The sequence below is a fragment of the Aedes aegypti genome, chromosome 3 (assembly GCF_002204515.2).
Source record: "Aedes aegypti strain LVP_AGWG chromosome 3, AaegL5.0 Primary Assembly, whole genome shotgun sequence".
Taxonomy (NCBI): domain Eukaryota; kingdom Metazoa; phylum Arthropoda; class Insecta; order Diptera; family Culicidae; genus Aedes; species Aedes aegypti.
Window position 1 is genome coordinate 327,096,897 of NC_035109.1, and position 22,761 is coordinate 327,119,657.

The 22,761-nt window shown below is 41.0% G+C and overlaps 2 protein-coding genes across 2 annotated transcripts; one reads left to right on the forward strand and one right to left on the reverse strand.

Annotated features, from left to right (window-relative positions):
• Positions 1-217: 217 nt before the first annotated feature.
• LOC5569797 (histone PARylation factor 1-like) lies at positions 218-10,645 on the reverse strand. The gene is made up of 3 exons (XM_001652959.2): positions 9,763-10,645; positions 418-913; positions 218-358 (listed from the first exon to the last, which is right to left on the reverse strand). The coding sequence occupies exons 1-3, from the start codon at positions 10,545-10,547 to the stop codon at positions 302-304; spliced, it is 1,338 nt and encodes a 445-aa protein (XP_001653009.1). The 5' UTR covers positions 10,548-10,645; the 3' UTR covers positions 218-301.
• A 1,212-nt stretch (positions 10,646-11,857) lies between these two features.
• LOC5569796 (ATP-dependent RNA helicase DDX42) lies at positions 11,858-22,393 on the forward strand. Its single transcript, XM_001652960.2, has 5 exons — positions 11,858-12,330; positions 14,495-14,576; positions 14,745-14,914; positions 20,266-21,322; positions 21,387-22,393. The coding sequence occupies exons 1-5, from the start codon at positions 12,023-12,025 to the stop codon at positions 22,167-22,169; spliced, it is 2,400 nt and encodes a 799-aa protein (XP_001653010.1). The 5' UTR covers positions 11,858-12,022; the 3' UTR covers positions 22,170-22,393.
• The last annotated feature ends 368 nt before the right edge of the window (positions 22,394-22,761 follow it).

Consider the following 22,761-nt stretch of genomic DNA (forward strand, 5'->3'; position numbering starts at 1 on the left):
GTCACTCGTTTTCGAAGAGGGCGGGGGTGGGTGATGCGCAAAACAGAGGCGTAGACCCATGCAGCACAAACGGTACGCAAGCGAAACATTTTTCGAACTTCTGACAAAAAGGCGCGAAAATTTTGTGTTGAAGCGTTGCTGAAGCATAAATTTCTATGCTCGCGTAGCAGCATAAAATCTTTCGAGGGGGTTTCGGATGGATAAATTTTACCATAGATTAATTGGATTTTTTTTATTGAAGAATGTATGAAATTCGTATCAAAATTATGACGATTAATATAAATGAAAGGAATAAATGATTTTAGCGTTTCGTGAGTAAATCTAAATCAATTCCTCGACGGCGGTCTTCCAAGTGGGACTGTAAAAATAAACTTTCATAAGTAATTTGCACTTTAATGAAACAATTTCGACATTTACCTTAATAATAGCAATGTACTGAGGCCGTTGCAACATGGAATAGGCCGTCACAAATAAAGGCTTCATGACATCGTGCAGATTTTTGGTGCCGTGGCAGAACAAATCGGTGGCCAGTTCCAGTGCCGTCCCAAAGTCGCACTCATCTACGGCAATGAAAGCTCCCGTGACGACCGGTTGCAGCTGGGACATTGCGGCATCGAATTCAATTTTATCCGCAGCGTTATCGATCCGGTCGAAACGCGACAGGATTTTCTTCAAATTGGCATCACTTTCCAGCAGTTCGCGATAGCCCAGTTCTTTCTTGCGGTCAAACGGAACTACGATGCCCACTTTGTGGAACGTTTTGCAGACCACCGCTTTGCCACGGGCTTTCTGCTTGTCGTTGGCCTTGAGTTTGATGTCGTGACTCTTGGCCCATTCTTCCAAGGATTTCTTCATCGCCGCAATCGGGCCTTTATTGAAGGGAGTCGTTGTGACTTCGTTCTCCAGGAAATGGCTGCAGGAAATTAAAGCAAAATTACTCGACGGTTTTAAAAGTACCTAACACTGAGCGGAAATTCATTCGCAACCGTTCCCCAGAATCTCGTTCATCCGAAAATGTACCATTTCCCAGAAAACTAATTTATAGAAAAAAAAGAAATAGAAAAAAAAACAATCAAAAAGTATCATAAAAGTTAATATTTACTTTTTTTGTACAAAACTAGTGAATCTTGCCACAAATATCCTTACAAGAGCCCATTCACAAATTTCATAACGATTTAGGGGGTGGGTGGGTGTCCTTAAGTTGTTACGGCTCATACGAAAATTGTAGAGTATCAATACGTCCCGAGGGGGTGGGTGGGTGTCCAAAATGGCCAACTTAAGCGTTATAGTTTATTAAATGTCATTAAAGTCTTTAGCTATAAAACTGACGAGGATGATTCGACTTTGACGTTTCTTGCCTATCGATTTTATAGTATGATACAAGTAAGCTGTAATTTGAAATTGTTGATTGGACCGTCGACATTTTTCACTGTATATTGTTGCAGCTGAACATCGTTAAGCCAACAAAAACAATTCTCAAATATTCATCGCTTTTAATCAGTAATCCTATTTTTTGCACTTTCTTTCAGGTACCTACAAAACGTAAAACTACTCGTGATTTTAGAATAAACTATGGATGATACAATAATCAAGCCATAGAACTAATTGAACATTCATTTCCTTTAATTATAGTGTATGCAAGAAACGTCAATGGGGGATGATTAAAAAAAATAATGGTATAGTGGTTTCTGCGCTCATGTACATAAACGTTACATGTCACCAACACTACTTGAAGAGTGCTGGTTGAAAATATAAACAAAGATCAGCTGTTCCCAGCAAAATCAAACGGCAGTATTTTCAACCAGCAAATTTGCGCACGTGTTCGTGACACCGCTCGGCGAGAGCTCAATGCTAGTGTAAAAAGCTGGATAGGTACATTGTTAAGCTGAGGCGGCAAAATATATTCATGATGTAGGATAAGAAGAGGCATGTGCAATTTATATTTTTAATGACATGAATAGGTAATTTTATTGCTGTTTGCGTTTGACGTGCAAATCCAGTCTAACAGAGCTTCAAATGCGGTAACACAAAATAACCAGAGGATACTTAGCAACCATGATCCATTCTACCGGCAACCTAGGAAAGGAAACCGAAGTTTGACTTCGCCTTCCCTGTTAAAAATCTTACCGTATGGGGACACCATATTTGCATTTTAAACGCACACAGCAACAATAAATTACAAACGCGTAGCTACTTGAGATAGTGGTTGGTTTTATTCGTGACCTAACACAAAGATAAAATGCGAAGATGGCGCTGTCTACAATGGTGGTTAGCGCATTCCAGTCAAAATTACTAATGATAACTTTGGAAGAAAAATCATCTCAATCATTTTACTGATAGATATTTAAGTTCCTTAAGCGATACAACGAAAATTTCAGCAAGAAGATGTTCTAATTGATAAAACATATTTAAATGAACTGATTTTAATTAGAAATAGATGCTCAAAATCAAAGTAATCTGGAATCGAACCATCATCAGAATCATTGCTTCGAGTTTTATAGTTATATATTATTAGTCCACCTTCTTAATTGAGGGGACATGCTATGGCTGGAATATTCAAACCCATCATCCGTGATTTATCATTATCACTTCAGCCACATGGGGCAGATAATAACAACCATCGGTAAAGGATAGAAGCTGACATTATTCTTCTAAGTGTTCCTCCGGCAACCTTTGAACGAACACCGCATTGCAATCCACAGGCACAGTCACATAAAAAATACACTCAAAAAAATCCAAACGCCATTGTTACGTGAAAAATCACGTAGATCATTCCAAATTCATTTTACCTTCACTTCACCTGACTAAGATAAAGATCACTAAACCATTCATAACCACCAAATAGTGACTCGGTAATGTTTACTGAGGTTACCTATCGCGCTTACGTGGAATTCACGTAGGTGCCTGAGTTCATTTTGACATTTGCATAGTGTACGTACATTCGCTGTTGAGCTCAAATCCTACACTCAAAATAATCCAAACGTCATTGTTACGTGAAAACATACGTGGTTTTTTTCCATCGCACTTTTCACGTAGCTTCTACGTTAATCATAGGTAGCCCAGAATGAACGCATGAACTTTTGAATTTCGTCCATTCCACCGGCGCTACACGTAAGAGCTACGTGGATTTTCCGGTAGCCTTTACGAAGTGTTTCAATAGGACCTAGATGGTTTTGCATTAAATTAACTAGAATAAAGACCAACCTTATCTCTAATAGGTTTTGGAAGAAAACTAATTCCCAATTGGAAATTGTAAACAAATCTAAAAGATTGTGATATTTCCATATTCAATTTGAGCATTGTGAATCTTGTTTGCCAAATGTTGTGAATTTGTTCTGTTTTGTTGCAGCCTTCGCGTGCTATAATTGATAGAGGTTATAAATCAGGTGTAAAATATGAAGTAATGCAGGGATTCTTCGGTATTCAAAGCATATTTACCTTAAAATCAATCTAACACAGGGTTTAAAGTTCAGCAGCTTCTGAAGTTCTGCAAAAATCAAGCGGGCGCCATCTTAGGATTTGGGCTCAACACCGAATGGACGTACAATATGCAGATGTCAAAATGAACTTAGGCATCTACGTGAATTTCACGTAAGTGCGATAGGTAACCTCAGTAACAATTACCGATTCACTATTTGATGGTTATGAATGGCTTAGTGATCTTTACCTTAGTCAGGTGAAGTGGAGGCAAAATGAATTTGGAATGATCTACGTGATTTTTCACGTAGCAATGACGTTTGGATTTTTTTGAGTGTAAGATGGCGCCCGCTTGATTTTTGAAGAACTTCAGAAGCTGCTGCTGCTTTAAACAATGTGTAATATTGATTTCAAGGTAAATATGCTTTGAATACAGAAGAATCCCTGCATTACTTCATATTTTATACGTGATTTTGATTTATAACTTCTATCAATTATAGCACGCGAAAGCTTCAACATGGCAGACCAAACTCACAAAATTGGGGAAACAGGATTCAAAATGCACTGACAATAAAAATATCACAATCTTTTAAGTTTGTTTACATTGGGAATTAGTTTTCTTCCAAAGCCTATTAGAAATAAGATTGGTCTTTATTACAGTTAAATTTAATGCAAAACCATCTAGGTCCTATTGAAACGCTTCGTAAAGGCTACCGGAAAATCCACGTAGCTCTTACGTTTAGCGGCGGTGGAATGGACGAACTTCAAAAGTTCATGCGTTCATTCTGGGTTACCTATGATTAACGTAAGAGCTACGTGGAAAGTGCGATGGAAAAAAATCACGTATGTTTTCACGTAACAATGACGTTTGGATTATTTTGAGTGTAGAATAGATCCACACACTTCTCGCAGACCTATTGTAAAGCAAATTTCAAGGTATTTATAAACACACTTTGAGAAAGTCATGCGAGCTAAAATGCATTCAAGCCCTCCAGAGAGAAATCAGAGAGCGAAATAAAAAGTATTTAAAGTGACGTTTGAGGGACTAAAACGATAAACCCAATTCTTCATAAGAAACATATTTCAAGATTAGCTTGAAAATAAAAAGGAGTGCAGTTTGCAGCACCCAGATATTTCGGATTGCAGTCAAAAAAACTTGTAGTATGTGAAATACATGAACTCCGGAAAACAAACTCGTGATAGAATTTTTAGCAAAAATTCTTGTTTATGTCGAGTTTACTGACCAAAATTTATTGAATACTTCGAAGTAGAAGTATACAACGAATTACTTGGTGCAAATCTGTAGAATAAATCATTAGAAAATTTTTGATTGTAGCGGATTTCTTAAAAAAAAATCGTGGACAAATTTAAGAACATTCTGAAAAAAAGGCTGGATCAGAATTTCTGTAAAATTAAACTATTTTCTCTAAATAAACAATAAATTCAGGAACACATTGATTTTTGACGAACTCGAGACAAACCGAATTAGTTGAGAGGCAACTCGTAATTTCACGTTTTATCTGTTTTACGACCCTGAAAGTTCATAGGGGGAAGTCCTCTATGCCCGGACACTTTTTGTTTTTTTGATAATATTTCTAAATCTACATTAGTTTTATCGTTCATTTTTCTACAGGATAAAAAAATCACATTATTTTAAGTAGAAACTCACATGAGAACAAAATTAAACCTTTACAATTCATTTTTATGATGGATTACATTATGCACCAAAAATGGTGTGCACTGAAATGTGTTCTCTATGGCCGGACACTATGTCCTCTATGCTCGGACACTATGATTTTCACCTGGGAGGGAGGCACCGATACTACACACGAAATTGCATACAATTGTTTTCCAAATTGCAAGAAAACTCCAGTTTGCCAACGGCAATCAAGGCAGGCTTAGTGAAAATCGCTAGTTTTCATTTGTTGTGTACCTTCGATCTTTCTGGACAAACATTGAAAAAGGGCCACAGTTTTCTATGCGTTTAATTTTCAGTTTTAATGAAAACAGTAAAAAGAGCCTCATTCCAATACGCTGCTTAAACGATTTAAATTATGGTAAAAAGCATCCTCTCAAAATTTGAAATGATTTGGAAGAAATTTGACTGTGCACACGCCATTTGAAGTTTATATGGAGATTACTATGGAAAACGTCAACCTTTTGTGTTCAGCCCTCTATCTCTTCGTCATAATATTTTATGGAATAGTGTACACACTCTTCTCATGTGAAATTCTACCAGCTACAACTTTGCCAAAGACCACATTTTGATTGGACGTCAAGGAAAATTGTTATTCATCATCATAAAGTGGTTTTGCCTTCAGTAAGCTTCACCAACTATTCGGCAGGCAACAGTGGTGCTCCTGGCGGGAAGTATAGATCAAAGTAATCCAGGCTACTATGTTTTACAGCAAAAAAGCAGTGTTGCTCTGAAAGTAATTGAATGATCATCTCAGCATGGTTTAGACTTTGGAATCAAGAATAACAAATTATCCTTACGTCCAATCAAAATGTGGTCTTCGGCAAAGTTGTAGCTGGGAAAATTTTACATGGGAACAGTGTGTTCGCTTTTCCATATATTATTATGGCGAGCAGATAGAGGACTGAACGCAAAGGTTTGGCATTTCCATAGTAATTTCCATATAAACTTCAAATGGCGTGTGCACAACCAAATTTCTTCCAAATCACTTCAAATTTTGGGAGAATGATTTTCATCATAATTGACACCGTTTAAGCATAGGGGAGCAAAAACTTCAAAATTTGCATCAGTCTACGCTACATTCAATAAGAATAAATGGTGCTCTCGTGACGTTACTTTTGATTGTGCATGAATTGATTTTAATTCGATTTTTTCTACTTTTGATAAAATGCAAAAATATGCTTAGGCTAATTACGCGCTTTTATCATGTTTGTCCATTGTTTAAGATCCGGGCTCACAGTGACAGTTCGTGACAGCAAAATCTCGGCTCACTGTGACGTAGAGAAATTTTGTATTGGTTTCTCCCTCCCAGATTTTCACCATCAAAGTTTACACCAAATCCACAGAAAGGCCAAGGGGTGCTTCGTATGTCAGCACATGCCTTGTTAGTTCAATCTGTGCATGATGTACAGCGTATGAAGCATATTAGCGAGATCATAGGTCAGTTCCATAAACTCCTTCTTGATCAACGCCATAGATCGATATGCCATATGTCGCCGTCTGGGAGGGAGAAACCAATACAAAATTTCTGTACGTCATAGTGAGCCGGGATTCCGCTGTCACGAACTGTCACTGTGAGCCCAGATCTCAAACATTGGACTAACATGGAAAAAGCGCGTAACTGATTAAAACACATTTCCGCATTTCATCATAAGTGACAAAAATAGAATGAAAATCAATTCATGCACACAATGCAAGTAATGTCACGTGAGCACCTTTCAATCGGATTGAATATAATGCATTGAAAAACGCATCGTTTTACTTTTTCCAATAAAAATGAATATTTAGTGCATAGAAAACTGTGGCCTTTTTTCCATGTTTGTCAGGAAAAATCGAAAGTACACAACAAAAGAAAACTAGCGATTTTCCCCAAGCATGCCTTGATTGTTGTTGGCAAGCTGGAATTATCTTTTTTTTTTTCTTTTTTTTTGTATGGTATTCAGTTGGAGCTGCCTGACAGCTTCACTTGTCAAGGCTGAACCCTCGGTCTGGCTTTTGCCAAGTTTCCCCTCTACCAGGACCAATACTCAGACGGACTAGGCAATGGCGCCCACATGAACACTGTTTTTTTTATTAGTATTGTGACGTGATAGTTTTTAAAAAGTACCCATATTCCCTTGCTTCTGAGGAAAGGAAGCATTGTGAAACTCAGCAGCTCCATCAGAATTTGTTTGAAATAGTAGTGTAGTAGTGTCATTACTAATACTGTCTAGTCGAAATGATTTTGAATAATTTGTCATTCAAGTGCTATTCTGATTACTCCTGTCTTTTACGTAAGATTAGAGTCTTAAATGTCAATTGTTGTCAAGCCCTAACAAAATTAGGCTGTTTAGTAAGAGTTTTAGTTAATTTCAGTTTTGTTGTTAAAAGTATTCATTGGTCATTACATATATCCTTAAAAAAAAAGTCGCTTCCCTTGTCGGTTCAACAATTTTTCGAAACCAGCAAGTGTACCCTAATGATCGATCTCAGCGTCTTAGTTTCCATAGTCATTTTTATAGTGAATATTGAAGAGTAAAGTTACCTTAGGCTTCTATTACAGTCTCCTACAAGATTCACTTTTCGGTGGCAAATGCAATGCTTCACAACGCCTACTTTCTACTTGTAAATTTTGCGAAAATGAAGCTGGAATTAGATTATTTATACCTCTGTTACAAAAGAGGTATTTCTTATTATGGCAATGTAAAAACCATATTAAAATAAGATTGTCGCCACTTATTTCTACTCAGTGAATCTACTAGTCATTTTCCTAAGAGTTCCTAAGTATTCCCTACGTCGTATATGATAACGATGTATCTAACTAGCTAATAGTAAGAGTGGCTACGGATCATTCTGGTTAGCAAAAGGCAAACTGAACGTCACCAATAGTATTAATGTCCACTTCGAATAGATTAATTATTTGAAATGGGCATCAATTCTATCAATGACGCAGAATGTCCGTTGGATCACATCCGAGATATTATTGAGTCTATGCCATATGAATTATGACGCGGCTTTAAGCAAAAAATGCCAAAATGTGATACCACCACTACAGGTTACGCCTTTGGTTTTCATCATATGGGCTAATGGATTATGTCCTCCCATCGCGGCAAGGTCGCATAACCAAGGGGAGGGAAAAGTTAAGATAAACATTTCCGCCTGACCTAGATTTGAACCAGCAATCTTCGGAGTGCAAGTCTAGTGTCTTACCTCGACACCAACTCGCATCTGTTTGTTGGCAAGCTGGAATTATCTTGCAGTTAAGTTAAAACAAACATTGTTCTATATTTCGTGTGTAGTATCGGTGCCTCCCTCCCAGGTCGCCGTCTATGTTGCATTAGCGGTTGCTCTTATTCAGATGACAATGTCTTCGGGAATTCAACTCGTTTATTGTTCTTCACAATTTCTTTGTCAGCTCGAAGGTTGAAGTGTGCTCTTAAATACAGTCAACTCTCCCTTACTCGACCTTCGTATCTCAATATCTAATTAGAGATGGTCCCTTGAATGCATATAAATGCATGTTTGCATTGGTTTAGTATTTATTCTGTAACACGATATCTCCCTAACTCGATGATCCCTTCATTGTCGAGTTATGGAGAAATGACTGTACATCATATCTTGTATCTGGTTCTCGTGCGCTCATTTGCCTTAAAAGCACTTACAGCACTTTATAAGGCCTCCAAGGACTGAAAGTTTTGTTGTTTATGCTTTTTTTAGTTGCTGTTTGGTTTTTGTACCCAACATTTATGAAAAAAGCGAATTATGAATTGGATCCCAATTATTAGGTTAACATTTTCACTGTCCGGTCATAGAGGACAAGAGGTGTCCGGCCATAGAGGACTTGCAATGGTTTACAAAAAAGGTTGCTTTTCTTTGAAATTCGACATTTTCTAATAAATTTTGCATTGCGATTGATGCAAAACTTACTGAAGTCAACTTACGGAGACAATTCAGCTTAAATAAAAAATACATTCGTCACTACACTTGTATGAAATTTTATCGTTTCACATTTTTTTGGTAGATTGTATCAGAGTGAAACTTTTAACAGCTACTGTTTGTTTACGTTTGGACATGCAAACGTCACAGTTTGTATACACTGCAAAAATGTGTTTATGCATAATCCTGGAATACTAAAATCTTAATATCATTATTCGTTTTTGGAAAATTCAAACTGTCCGGGCATACTTGGGAACGCATTTAAACACTTGTTTGGCCTTCCTTAACTAAGTGGTAAAGTCCGCGGCAAAACCATGTTGAATGTGTCCTGTGTACTTTATCGTGTAAACGAAAGCGAAAATGACAATTTTAGCCAAGAAAGCTCTCAGTAAAAGATTGTCGAAGTGAATACTAAGCTGAAAAGCAGGCTCTGTCCCAGTAAAGACGTAATACTAAGAAGAAGACCTGCCTAAGTGATCAATGAAGGAGATGTACCAAAACCGATTATTAGAAAGGTTGCTTATAAGCATCGAATACCTCAATATTTCGTGCATCACTATTCTTTTCTCTAACTGTTTTCCAAAAAGAAAATTAAAAACTTTAGAACATAACTTCTTGAAGGATAGATTCTGAAGCATAAAATTCTGGGGAACGAAATTATGCGGAAGGTTTTTTGAGGAATGTTATACAATCTTATTTGACTACTGAGCAAATCGCAACTGTTCAAAACTTACATCACGGCATCGAACACATTCTCCCCGATCATCTTAAACTCACAGCCCTTATTGACATCATTCATGGCGACCAATCCGCTGGTATCATCCGGCTGGTCTCTCCAGTAGCCGTAATGAACTCCGGAATCTTTCTTCACCAGCACTGTTTGAAACTCCGGCGGATCATAGTAGAATCTCCAGTGACGGAGGTAATCTCCCGGTTCGTGCATTTTGGCATCCTTGAACTTCTTCGCCAGAACATCAAACGGACCGACCAAGCGAAGACCAAGCTTTTCGAAAACCTCCCAAGGCTTTTCCTCATTCTTGGACCGGCAAAAGTCCCACATCGACTGAAAACAGTCCGGCATATCGACCAGGAATTTGTGCTTGATGAACATCTTCCAGTCGCCGCACAGTTCCTTGTATTCCTCCTTCTTGGAGAACTCGATTTGCGGATCGTAAATGTCACTCATCATGCCAACGTCCATCGGCACTTCCGGCAGGGTATATCTCTGCCGGGTCATCCCGTAATACTCGTTGGCCTTGTCACTCTCTTCGGCATTATCATTGTCCTTTTCCGGCGTTGGCGGACGCTTGCACTTTTTCACATCTTCCATCGCATCGGAATGATCCAACGGATTTTCCGAACTACGCTTCGATGATGACGATGGGGAAACTTCTTGTTCCACTTTTCCAGGGCTACGCTCTTCGGTGGCCGCCGTTTTCGGCGGATGACGATATTTTTCCTTGTGAGCGGGGTTCTTTTGGTAGCAATCCGCCCCGTACTTACAGTCTTGTTTGTCCATTTTGTATAAGAAAACACTTTCCCTGAATTTAGCGTAGCCGAAACATGAAAGCACACGGAACACTGTGACTGACTGATGCGAAATGCGATGCAATGCAAACGAATTGTGTAGCAAAACAGAAAACGTGCTAAAAGCGCGGGCGAAGCGAACGGTGTCAAAAGAACTGCAAGAATGTTGTTCCTACACTGAACCAAAACATCACAGATTTCGTCTCTTTGTAAACATTTCAGTCTCTTTAGTGTGAGCTGATCACACGGGAAAAAAAATCTGTAATAGTAAAATAATTACAGCAGAGTATCCTTAATGAAGATAAAATAAATTAATAATTACAGCAGACTACGCCCACTCTTAAAATATCTACGGATTTTCAGAACAAATTACTATAGCTGTGTTCAATGACTTTGATCGAACTTGCTCGGGGTTGGTTGTACTAGCTCGTATTTTTTGTCAACAAATAACTGTCAAAGCTACTTCTAGCAACTCCAAGCTGCTTTCTCAATGAACGCTCTTTTTACTCTTTTTACTAATTTACCGGAATTCCACGTGAAAAAAAAAATTCGCGCACCTAACAATCCGTATCGCTTCGGAATTTTGCTTTTTTTTCTCAATGTTTACGTTTTTAAACGTCAAAAACACGAGCTACTGCGAGCTGGTTGAACTAGCTCGGACTCTAGCTTCCAACCTGTTTCGAGCGACTCGGAGTTGGTTGGACTCGGCTCAATGAACACAAACCCGAGCGACTCGAAGTAGGTTGGAGTGGCTCAATGAACACCAAAAGCTGACTCGCAAGTGGTTGCAACCAAGTTCGAGCAGCTCGTTGAACACAGCTTATGTTTATGGTACATCCGGTATACTGTGCATTGCGCGATTATTTATCGCGACGGCGATCTTGAAAACTTCTTAAAATGCGTATAGATCGTCGCACGTACTTCAAATCGTTTTGGTGCCTTGTGTGCGATTATTCCTGATTGTCCAAGGCATGATCGCGCAGAAGACACCAAAACGGTTTGAAGTACCTGCGGCGATCTACAAACGTTTTTTAAGATAGTCGGCGCGAGAATTTTTAGCGCCATGCATAATATCACACCACACTGGTACGTTTGACAAAACTTATTTCCATCTATCTGGTTTCGAATATAGACATGGTAAAATCAAGCGTATTTCTGGTCTACTGAAAATATTGCGAGCGTTTAAGTAAACCCCCTAAAATGGTAGTTTTTACCGCACATTTTTTGCGTGTACTTGTCAGAATTCGAAGATTATGTTTTGATTCAGTGTAATCGGTTTTGGGCACAAACAGCTTGAACTGAACCCCTTTAGCTGTCAAAACAAGAGAAAAATCGGAAAAAATCTTCCCAACGCCAAACCAAAAGTTTATTGATTTCACGAAAATATCGTAAAATCCCTTCAATTTGTGCATAAAATCGTCAAAATCCGTCGCATTGTGAGTGATTGCTTCGCGTCGACCCGTAGTCATGAGTGGCAATCGTGGAAATTTCAGTTTTTCGATGCGCCGTCCGGGGCAGCTTTCGGGAGCGCTTCGTCCCGGGCAACAACAAGCGCAGCAGCAGAAAAGTTTCTCACTAAATGCCGTTCCGCCACCCAGTTCCCTGACCGGCCGTGGCCACGGGCATCCCCCACCGAAATTCCACCATCAGCATCAACAGCAAGCGGCCAGTGGGGTTTCCAAGCACGGCTATCACACCATGGATGCGATCGCGGCCTACGCCAATCCGGCTTCCCAATATTCACTCGGCAAGAGGCGTGGGAAAACCGAGGATGAGTATGTTCCTGAATACAGGGCTGGTAGCAGGTCTCTTTTTAGAGACGATCACTATTTATTTCATTTAAACTTAACGCTGTTAAATGGAAGTGTAAAAAGTCTTATTTTATTGAAAGACCCCCAGTCTCTTTTTAGCCAAAATGGTCTCTTAAGTCACTTATTTTTTTTCTTTTTCTAATTGCAGTCTAGGGACGAACTCGCCAAGCGCGAAAAGCCACTCAAATAAAGATAAATAATAATAATTGCAGTGAATTATGCTGCAAAAGTCTTCTACTGGTGTCTACTCCAGTAATTCTTCTAATTTATTTACACCAGGGATTTTTCAAAAAATTCCCCAGGAATTCGGTCAAAAATTTCCTTGTGAGATTTTTCAAGTAATGCTAAGAGCATTTTTTTCTAAAATTTGCTCCATAAATTCCTTCTAGGGAGCCGGATCCTATTCTTGGCACTTTTGATTCATTTGGGCAGGAAGCTACAGAGCTCATGTTTGGCCACAATATGCGCCGTACAGAAGTGCTTCTTATTGCAAAGTTTTAGACAATTCGGCCGACAAAAACCCCCCATGCCAAAGTGAATCATGGAAATGCCCAAGTAGTTATAGTTAGGGTTATTATGAAAGTTTTCACAGATACTATCCCAGGAATTTCCCTCAAAGAGTTTTCCACTAACTCCTCTCGTTCTTGACATAAAGTCCTTACTGGGAAAGAGCCTGCTCCTCAGCTTAGTGTTCTTATGACCACTTCCACAGTTATTAACTGAGAGCTTTCTTTGCCAAAGTTGCCATTTTTGCCAGACATCATGTATACGCGCCTCACATCAAGAGCTTGAGATCAGCTTGCCATGAGCGCACAAAAATAACCGCGCGCTTGAGCACGTGCTATGGTGAGACACATTTTTCTAGATCTCATGTAGCAATGTACTAGCTCAAACGATCACATCTGCACTGGCTCACGCGCCGTCTCATGAGAAAATCTCAATGTGACAGTGCATTTGAGCCTCGCAGGAGAAGGTTGAAGAAGCAAGGAAAAGGGATTAAACTATGGATCAAACTGCCCGTAGGCAGTTTCAAAGGACTGACGTGATTCAACGCGGTTAAGATTCTAGAATCTGAATTGAAAAACTTGGGCTGGCCACCGAAGAAGCATAGGCATAGACCGAATTCGTATGCTTCCGTGGGGTCATTGTAATAGGCAAACATAACTGCATGAAAGTACTCCTAGTAAGCGCATGTGACGAGCCTCACGAGATGTCTCATGAGACTCGCTCACTAGGATATATTTTGTACGTATCTGCATCTCGTGTCTCACATAATCTGTGAGCTGCGATATGGAATATCGCATGGCACACTAGCTCATTCAGGTATACATGAGAAATACGACACTCTCTCTTTTTGCATTCGCATATCGTGTGGAAGGAACGATGATACTCTATGCCCAGGGGAGTCAAGGCAATTTCCTTTTCGAAAAGATCCTGGGCTGACCAAGGAATCCAACCCTGACACCTTCGGCATGGTTTTGCTTTGTAGCCACGGGCTCTAACCACTCGGCTAAGGAAGGACCCGATTCTTCCACCGCTTTCTCGTAATTTTTCTATAGGATATTTCCAAAGATTCATAGAGAATTCACGATGGTTTAATCCAAAGTTTTTGATAATATTCGTTAACGTTTTTTTTAAGGTAGCACAGTTTGAAATCAACTTGATTGATTGATTTAAAATTTCAAAAAAATAAAATAAAATTGATTGATTTAAAATTAAAAAAAATAAAAATAAAATAAAACTAAAATTGATTGATTTAAAATTTTAAATGCACAAATTTCGCGAACAAAACATCCAACAATTGTGTACTTTTTATTTCGGCTTGTGCACTAGCAGAAAGCTTAACATAAGAAGATCAGAAACGTTTGCCAACTATTCCTCCAGTTTAGTGCCTTTTTAAAACGTTAGTAGGTTCACAAATCGTCCATTGTGACGGCCATATTTCGATTCGGAGATGTTTCACCTTAAGGACACCCTACCACAGGGACCAGTTTGTTTGAAAAAAAAAAATAGACTTTCTTTCAATTAAAAATATACATTTTAGAGACTTGAATTCAAATAGTGACTAAGTTTCTAAAAATAGACTTGCTGTCAGCCATATCATAATTGAACACTTTAATTTCCACAGCTATTTCGACGACGACGATGAATCGGGACAGCAGTTGGATTATATCCCGGCGCCGGGTTCACCCTCGGCCAGCGGATCGCAAGTAAGTGACCACTCCACTCCTTTCCCCATTTGTTAAAAAAAATCGTACAAAACCAAAAACCTGAGTTGGGAAACACATCACATGCACCCGTTCCCCCGTTTTTCTTCTTGCCATCATCATTATCATCATCATCATCATCTGTGAACACATCGATAAATCCTGACGAAGGCTAAATCGGATGACGAAGATGACGAGGATGATCCGTTGGATGCATTTATGGCCGGCATCAATGCCCAGGTGGAACGTGAGAAGAAGAAAATCCCTCAGCCGAACGTTGACCCCAAGAAGGGGACCCGTGGTGACATTGACGACGTGGACGACGAGGAAAGCTACTACCGGTGAGTATCGGTTTTGATTTCATGGAAACTTGTCAACGTCTCAAGCACCAAAATACCTTTATTTACTTGCTGAACCCATTGCCGTTTCCGAAAACATCATAACACGTCTAGTTTTTTAGTTATTGACTGTTGAAAAGGCAAAACTATTTCAGCCAAATTGCATGCCTGTTTTCCAGCTTGTATGGCAATTTATTTACATAATATGCTATAGAATTCAAACTTCATGTGTAAAACAATACTTATTTATTAATTTATTTATTTGAAACACATCAACAGGCAAATTGTAGCCCCAATGATGTCTTAAATATATATAAAACAATCAGACGACAAAAAGTCAAGATATAAAACTTAAACTAAACTCTTCGTTCGTCAGAAAATGATAAAAACCTTCGGCGAAGCATCTCTCGGGTGGCATTGAAGTGAACAATGATGCGACTTTATTGAACACTCGCTGCAACCCACTTGTAGGATATTCGGATAGCAAGTTTCAGGACACTATTTGAAATAATAACTTCAATTCTTCTCTCAACACTTTTCCTATATTTTCACTGCTTTTTCACAAGCTCTTTCTTTCCGCATCCACACCGATCTCTGTTAAAGCTCTGATTGTATCCCTTCTGTTCCGAAGGAGGTCCAAGTCTATCAATCGGCATCGACTCTCATAGCTCGGCAAGCGGAATGGATCTCTCCAAGGTAGCTTACGGAGTGCGAATCGGAGAAATCGGCGTTGAGCAGTTTCGATCATATCTGCGCCATTATTATAATTAGGACTCCAAATAGCCGAACCATATTCCAACGTGGAACGCACGAGAGAACAATAGTGATTTTAGACAGTAAATGTCGGAGAAATTCTTGGCGATTCTAAAGATGAATCCCAAAGTCGTTGACGCTTTACTGACAGTATACGAGATATGCTGTTTATACGTTAACTGTAAATCAAGGAACACGCCCAAATCCTTGATGTGATTCACACGTTCAATTTTCGTGCCAAGCAAACTATAATCGAACGTTATTTATTGCTTTTTTCTGGAAAACGTGATGATGGAGCACTTGGTAGGGTTAACCATCATTCCATTCAACGAGCACCAACTGGCGAAACGTTCGAGTTGCTGCCGTAGGTATAAATAGTCGGCAACAGAGCATATCCGTAGAAATATGTTCAGGTCGTCTGCATACGATAAGCGGGGGCCTTTGATAACGAGATGAACGTCGTTGAAGTAAAGCAGAAAATCAGTGGTCCCAGGCACAACTTCCTTGTGGTATACTGGATGTAGCGTGAAAACTGTCAGAACTGCAATCGCCTACCACAACTCTTAGCTGACGATTGGTTAGGTAAGAGCCGAACCAGCTCAGAAAATTACCGCAGACACCAAATCTGTCAAGTTTGGCAATAGCAATATCGTGATTCAACTTGTCAAAAGTGGCCGAGAGGTCAATATATATATAGCGTCAGTCTGCACTCGAGCGATCATACTGTCGGTAATGAAAGTGGTGAAGCACAGTAGGTTAGTGGTTGTTGAGCGGCCGGTGGAGACTCCCCAGAGCTTGGCCATTCATGGGGACATTGTTGGCTGCACAAATGACCTGATCATTGCTTATGCTTTCCCCGCTGAATACGCTGGCAAATTTGCTAGCGAAGAACTGACAGATTTCCTGTAAGCATTCCATTCCACCGAAGAAGGAAAGTCCTATTCTTTGCGCTGCTCATTTACGTACTTCCAGAACGATTTTGGTTTGCTGTTAAATTTCAGTTCTATGCTTCGCTTGTACTGCAAAAAACAGTGGTGACTGACACGTTGGTACTCGTAGTTGACTCTCAGGTAGTAGCTTCGCAATGGAGGTGTCCGATACTTTGTATACCTCCTTAGAGCTGCTCTCCTAATGTCAATTTTTGCAATTCGCTAGTTTGCCATGGAGGGCGGGAGTCCTGATGGAGAACTTTCTTCGGCACGTGTCTGTCTATGACCTATGTCAAGATGTGACAAAAAGTTTGCGCAGAAGTATTAATGTCTCTGAGATCGAAAACGTTATCCCAGTTGATGTCGGCCAATACAGCTGCTATGCTACGGTGATCCGCCTTAGAAAAGTCATATGACACATCAGCAGGACAGTTGTCGAAATCATGGGCCTGGTTATTCTCAACGGCAATAATCAACGAAGGGTGGTGCGGTACTGCTTTTACAAGCTCACAGGGTGCCGCTCCAATGAATGGAGCTTGGTCATGCACAGAAGCAAAACAAAGATCAAGACTACGATTATTTTCGTTGACCGCGTGGTTGATTTGTGCTAGTGTGGCTGCGCTATAACTGTCTAGAAGACTGACTGCATAATCATGTATAGAAGAGTGTACAGGGTCTGGATAGAGGAAGCCGTTGTGAGATGATATCCACGAAATGCCAGGTAGATTTAAGTCGCCCAAGATGAAAATATTGGCGGGATTGGGGGCTTCCATTGCAGTGATTACTGAGTCAGTAAGCCTCTATGAGCTTATTATCACGAACTCGAACTCGATTGTTCCAGACATTTCCACGATTCTTTTTCGATTATATTCGCTTTCAATCTGGAACGAACAGCTACGAGTACGCCGCCTCCAATGAGCTTCCCGCTGTTGTTGGGATTGCGATCGTAATCAGTTCCGAACACCTGACTAGATAGCGTTCGCGAGTCAAGCCAAGTTTCTGTCAGGACGATAATGTCAAAGCAGGAATCCGACACGGCCATTCGGTAATCGTTTACGCGCGAGTTCATACCGCCGACGTTCTGATAGTAGATAACGATGTCTTCTTTCCGCCACACTTTGGAGACGCCAATATTTCTGGAAGGCACGTGTGCATCAGGCATTGATTGAGAGCTAACATAAGTGAAGTAATCGCCGTTGTTAGGGGATGGTTCAAATATTACGTAACACAAAATTTGATACTTTTAGACCCCCTACCTCCCCCACGTAACAGCTTTTGTATGAAATTTTTTAAATTTTTGTATGGATCGTAACACTACGGAAGACCCCCTCCCTTCCCCTGTTGCGTTACGTAATATTTGAACGATCCCTAAGTGGTTGGAAGACCCTCGCCCCACTTCCGACAGCAGGGCCGGAACGACTGTGGAGAACGACGGCGGCAAGGAACTGGACTGCGTCGGAGGGATTGAAGGTTTCCAAATGGCTTTCTACACACTTAAATTATTTTGCGGATTCTTGTGAAATCTCAACAGCTGAACAGTTCGGTGAAATTAATTAACGGAGTACGGTTAATTTTTACAGTATTTGGTGAAAAATCACCGTAATCCGTTAAATTCCGACGAAATACGGTGTTTTATTTCACCGAACTGTTCAGCTGTTGAGATTACGGTGAAATTCACCGATTTCCGGTAAAATGAGCTTAGTGTGTACGGTGCGTTCCGGGTGTCCGTGAGTAAGTGTTAAAGAAGCATCACTAGCGTCGGAAGAGTCCAAAATACTGAAATTCGGAACCGCATCAGGCATCGGGAAAGCGAAAACTTGAGTGTACTTGCCTAGCAGAGCAGACTGGAAGATCTCTGAACCACATCTAGCAACAGGACCAGGACGACTGTGAAGAACGCTGGCTGGAAAAGGCCGGACTGAGCTTGAGGATTCAGAGACTTCCAAAATGCTAGCTGCACTGCGTCCTGGTTATGAGCTTGACGTAAAACTGCGTTTTACTTGATGTTCTGTTGTCGCCGGAGTAGGGTTGTTTGGGTTTAGCTGGATGGAATACAGGGTTCCAGTATCAATGTTATTGAGATCGACAAGATCAGAAGGAAAACTGGCATATTGGAGCTAATCAGGCAGAGAATTGCTACAAAAGCATGCGTACTTGCCTGAGATAGAAGGTTGGGAGACTCCGTCACCGATCTCGACAACAGGACCAGAACGACTTCGATGGCAGGAACAAGCTGGCACGACTGTGTCGAGTGGATCAAGAGCTCCCTTAGTGCGGCAGGCAAAGCGTTCTGGTTTACGGCATTTGGAGACAGATGTAATTACGTTGCTGCGTTGCATGTTGTTCAGATCTAGTTCGCTAAGTTGACTACACTCGTGGGAGTGGAGAACTGTGAAGCTCCTATTTCCGGGGAGACCGTGATTGTCGGCGTATTCAGGCGGGGTAACCACATGTTTTTTGAACTCTGATCTTCGAATTCTCGGAACAAAACTCCTTTGGGCCAAGTGTCAAGGCTCAGTGCAGCATCACGAAACTTAAGATCGATTCCAATCGATCGAAATGAAACTCAAGCGGCTAGTATCAGTCCCCCGTTTTATAAGCGGAATTGTTTTGATGGGCTTATCGCATTGTAAAGCAACTTTGGCCAATTCCTCGATTGCTTCTGGCTTAACATTTGGATGGACGCGGGAAAGATACAGTCAAAATAATTCTTCCGGTTCGGGGACTGTGAGTATGCTGGTGGAAGTTGTATCTTTCGTTCCGCCGAGCAGAGGTTTAGTAACGACCTGTTTAAAGTTGAATTCTTCGTCACGCCGTCTTTTGGAAGGTGGTTGTTGAAAAGACGGGCCGGGTTCGCGCAAAAACGGAGAAGATGGGGTCATTCGCTTAGACAGAAGAGCGATTTGCTGTCCTTGTTTTGCCCGTTCCTTTCTGATTTCAGCGTGTACTGACTCTTGTTTTTCAGCAATAGACTGAATAGCCTCACCGAACGACGAAACGACCGATTTGAATCAAAGTTCATAATAATTTCGATGGTAATTTTTTGGTGGTTCAGAAAAGGGACCGTTCAAATATTACGTAACGCAACAGGGGGAAAAAGGGGGTCTTACATAGTATTACGGTCCGTACAAAAAAATAAAATTTCCAATACAAAAGCTGTTACGTAGGGGTGCGAGGGGGTCTAAAATTGACCAATTTTGCGTTACGTAAAATTTGAATGAACCGAAAGTATTGTGTTTTGCCATATAAGAAAAATGAAGAGTATTGTATAGGTACTGCAAGCATGTTGAAAACAATGATTAAGTCCTAATTTTATTTTCCTACATAGAAAGTTTAAGTCCAATTTTGCATGCTTGGTGCATGATATTACAAAAAAGTTTGATAAATCGTGCTTTAAATTTCATGTAAACATCAATGAAACCAGTGTTATATACAACTTTGGCAACCTGTTAGCTGTTTCTTGAATTTGAACTTTTGTGAAAAAAATAACTTGAGGGTTAAAGACTAATGGGCTTTATTGACTTCCTTATTGGTTGAGAGTCAGAGAACGAATAATAAGCAAAAGTAGTTGTGTTTCGTCACTCGTCTACTATGCGAACATGGGCAGTAAATGTCTAGCCCAATGTGGCATGCCGCTCTCACTAATTCGTCACTCATTTCTCCCCATTCTAGTTACATGGAGGAAAACCCCATGGCCGGTTTACACGATGACGGTTCCGATGCAGAACTGGAGTACGACGAAGACGGCAACCCCATTCCGCCGCCGAGGAAGCGCGAGATTGATCCGCTGCCACCGATTGACCACTCCGAGATCGACTACGACAAGTTTGAGAAAAACTTCTACAACCCGCACGAGGACATAGTCGGGCTGAGCTTGTCGAAGATCAACGAACTGCGGAACAAACTGGGCGTCAAGGTTAGTGGCCCGGCTCCGCCGGCACCGGTCACCAGTTTTGCCCATTTTGGATTTGATGAACAGTTGATGAAGGCTATTCGAAAGTCAGAGTACACTCAACCGACACCGATTCAGGCTCAAGGCGTACCGGCTGCGTTGAGTGGCCGTGATATTATTGGTATTGCCAAAACCGGTAGCGGAAAGACAGCGGCCTTTTTATGGCCCATGCTGGTTCACATCATGGACCAGAAGGAATTGGGACCCGGCGATGGACCGATCGGGTTAATCCTTGCACCGACGCGTGAATTATCGTTGCAGATCTACCAAGAAGCTAAAAAGTTCGGCAAGATCTATAACATAAGCGTTTGCTGCTGTTATGGTGGTGGATCCAAGTGGGAACAGAGCAAGGCACTGGAACAAGGTGCGGAGATTGTGGTGGCCACTCCTGGTCGAATGATTGACATGGTGAAGATGAAGGCTACCAACTTGCAGCGTGTGACCTATTTGGTATTGGACGAAGCCGACAAAATGTTCAATTTGGGTTTTGAACCACAGGTTCGCTCGATCTGCAATCATGTCCGCCCGGATCGGCAGACGATGCTTTTCAGCGCTACGTTCAAGAAGAGAATCGAAAGGTTGGCCCGTGATGTGCTGACCGATCCAGTGAGAATTATGCATGGAGATTTAGGTGAAGCTAATGAGGATATTACCCAGCATGTGATTGTGATGAACAATCCGGCGCACAAGTGGAACTGGCTTCTGGCAAAGATGGTTGAGCTGCTATCCGAGGGAACAGTATTGATTTTTGTTACCAAGAAGGCGGATGCCGAACAGGTGAGTAGCTTTGAAAACTAAAGTGTGTAATACCTTGATTCTTACATAATATCGATTTATTCAGGTTGCCAACAATCTCCGTCTGAAGGAATACGATCCAGTGTTGTTGCATGGTGACATGGATCAAGCTGATCGTAACATAGTCATCACCCGTTTCCGAAAACGTGAAGTTGAAATCATGGTGGCCACTGATGTAGCAGCTCGTGGTCTCGATATTCCTCACATTAAAAATGTGATCAACTACGACATTGCTCGGGACATCGATACACATACCCATCGAGTGGGTAGAACGGGTCGTGCTGGCGAAAAGGGCACTGCCTATACTTTGGTGGTGGATAAGGATAAAGAATTTGCCGGACACTTGGTTCGTAACTTGGAGGGTGCGAACCAGGAGGTTCCCGAAGAGTTGATGAAACTGGCAATGCAGAGTGCTTGGTTCAGGAACTCACGTTTTAAGCATAACAATAAGGGTAAAAACCTAAATGTTGGTGGAGCTGGACTAGGATTCCGCTGTCGACCTGTTCCCAGTGGTCCATTGAAGCCCTCGGATGGACCATCATCTTCTTCGGCTGGTGGAAGTGGCTGGAAGGGACCGGTCACTGATCGTTTAACCGCTATGCGCGACACATTCAAAGCCCAGTATAATGCACAATTCAAGGCTTCCTCTGATAGGACATGGGAAAACACACTTCCCGAGGGAGGGGTCTTTGCAAAACCCAACCTCTCGGGTTTCGTTCCCGCGTCTAGTGGTGAAGCAGGCGATCAACCCCAAAGAAATGACGAACATGATCAATCCTATACCGGAGAGGAAGATCGGCCCCGTAAGAAAAAAAGCAGATGGAATTAATTTGCATGCGGTACAGCAACGCCCCCAAAATGCTTAAGGTTGTACGCGATTGTGTCGTTGTGTGGTTTCTGTGTTTAGGTATTGCTCCATGGCAGTTCTATATGTGTCAATTGTAGATGGCCGATACTCCCCGAATCGAGCAAGTGTGGAAGGATAGTGTAAATTGTCTGCGATTACTCCGCATTATGAGCAAAATAAAGTCTTCACAACTATTTCTGTCCAAATGGTATTTTGATGTAATCGAAAGAAATTTTTCCCAACGTGGCTGCCAAGTTCCAAAAGAATTGAGAAACGCAAATCTATGCATGAGTATCAAAGGTTGATGATGTCTAGGTTCAACTCTCTGTACGATCCAAGACCATCGGGTCGGGGTTCATGTTTGATTTGAACTTCTAGTCACCCTAGAACGGTGTTTCCAGTTACCTCTTTCACTGTTTTGTTTCGATTCTGCGTTAAGCTCCACAGCATTCTATTTCATTTTATTCTTTTGGAACCATTTTTAATCTGGACGATGTGCAAATTAGTGGGGATTAAAAAGTGTTCAGTGTTAAATGTGGTCAAACCAACGGCCTGCTCTCGTTAAGAGAGGCCC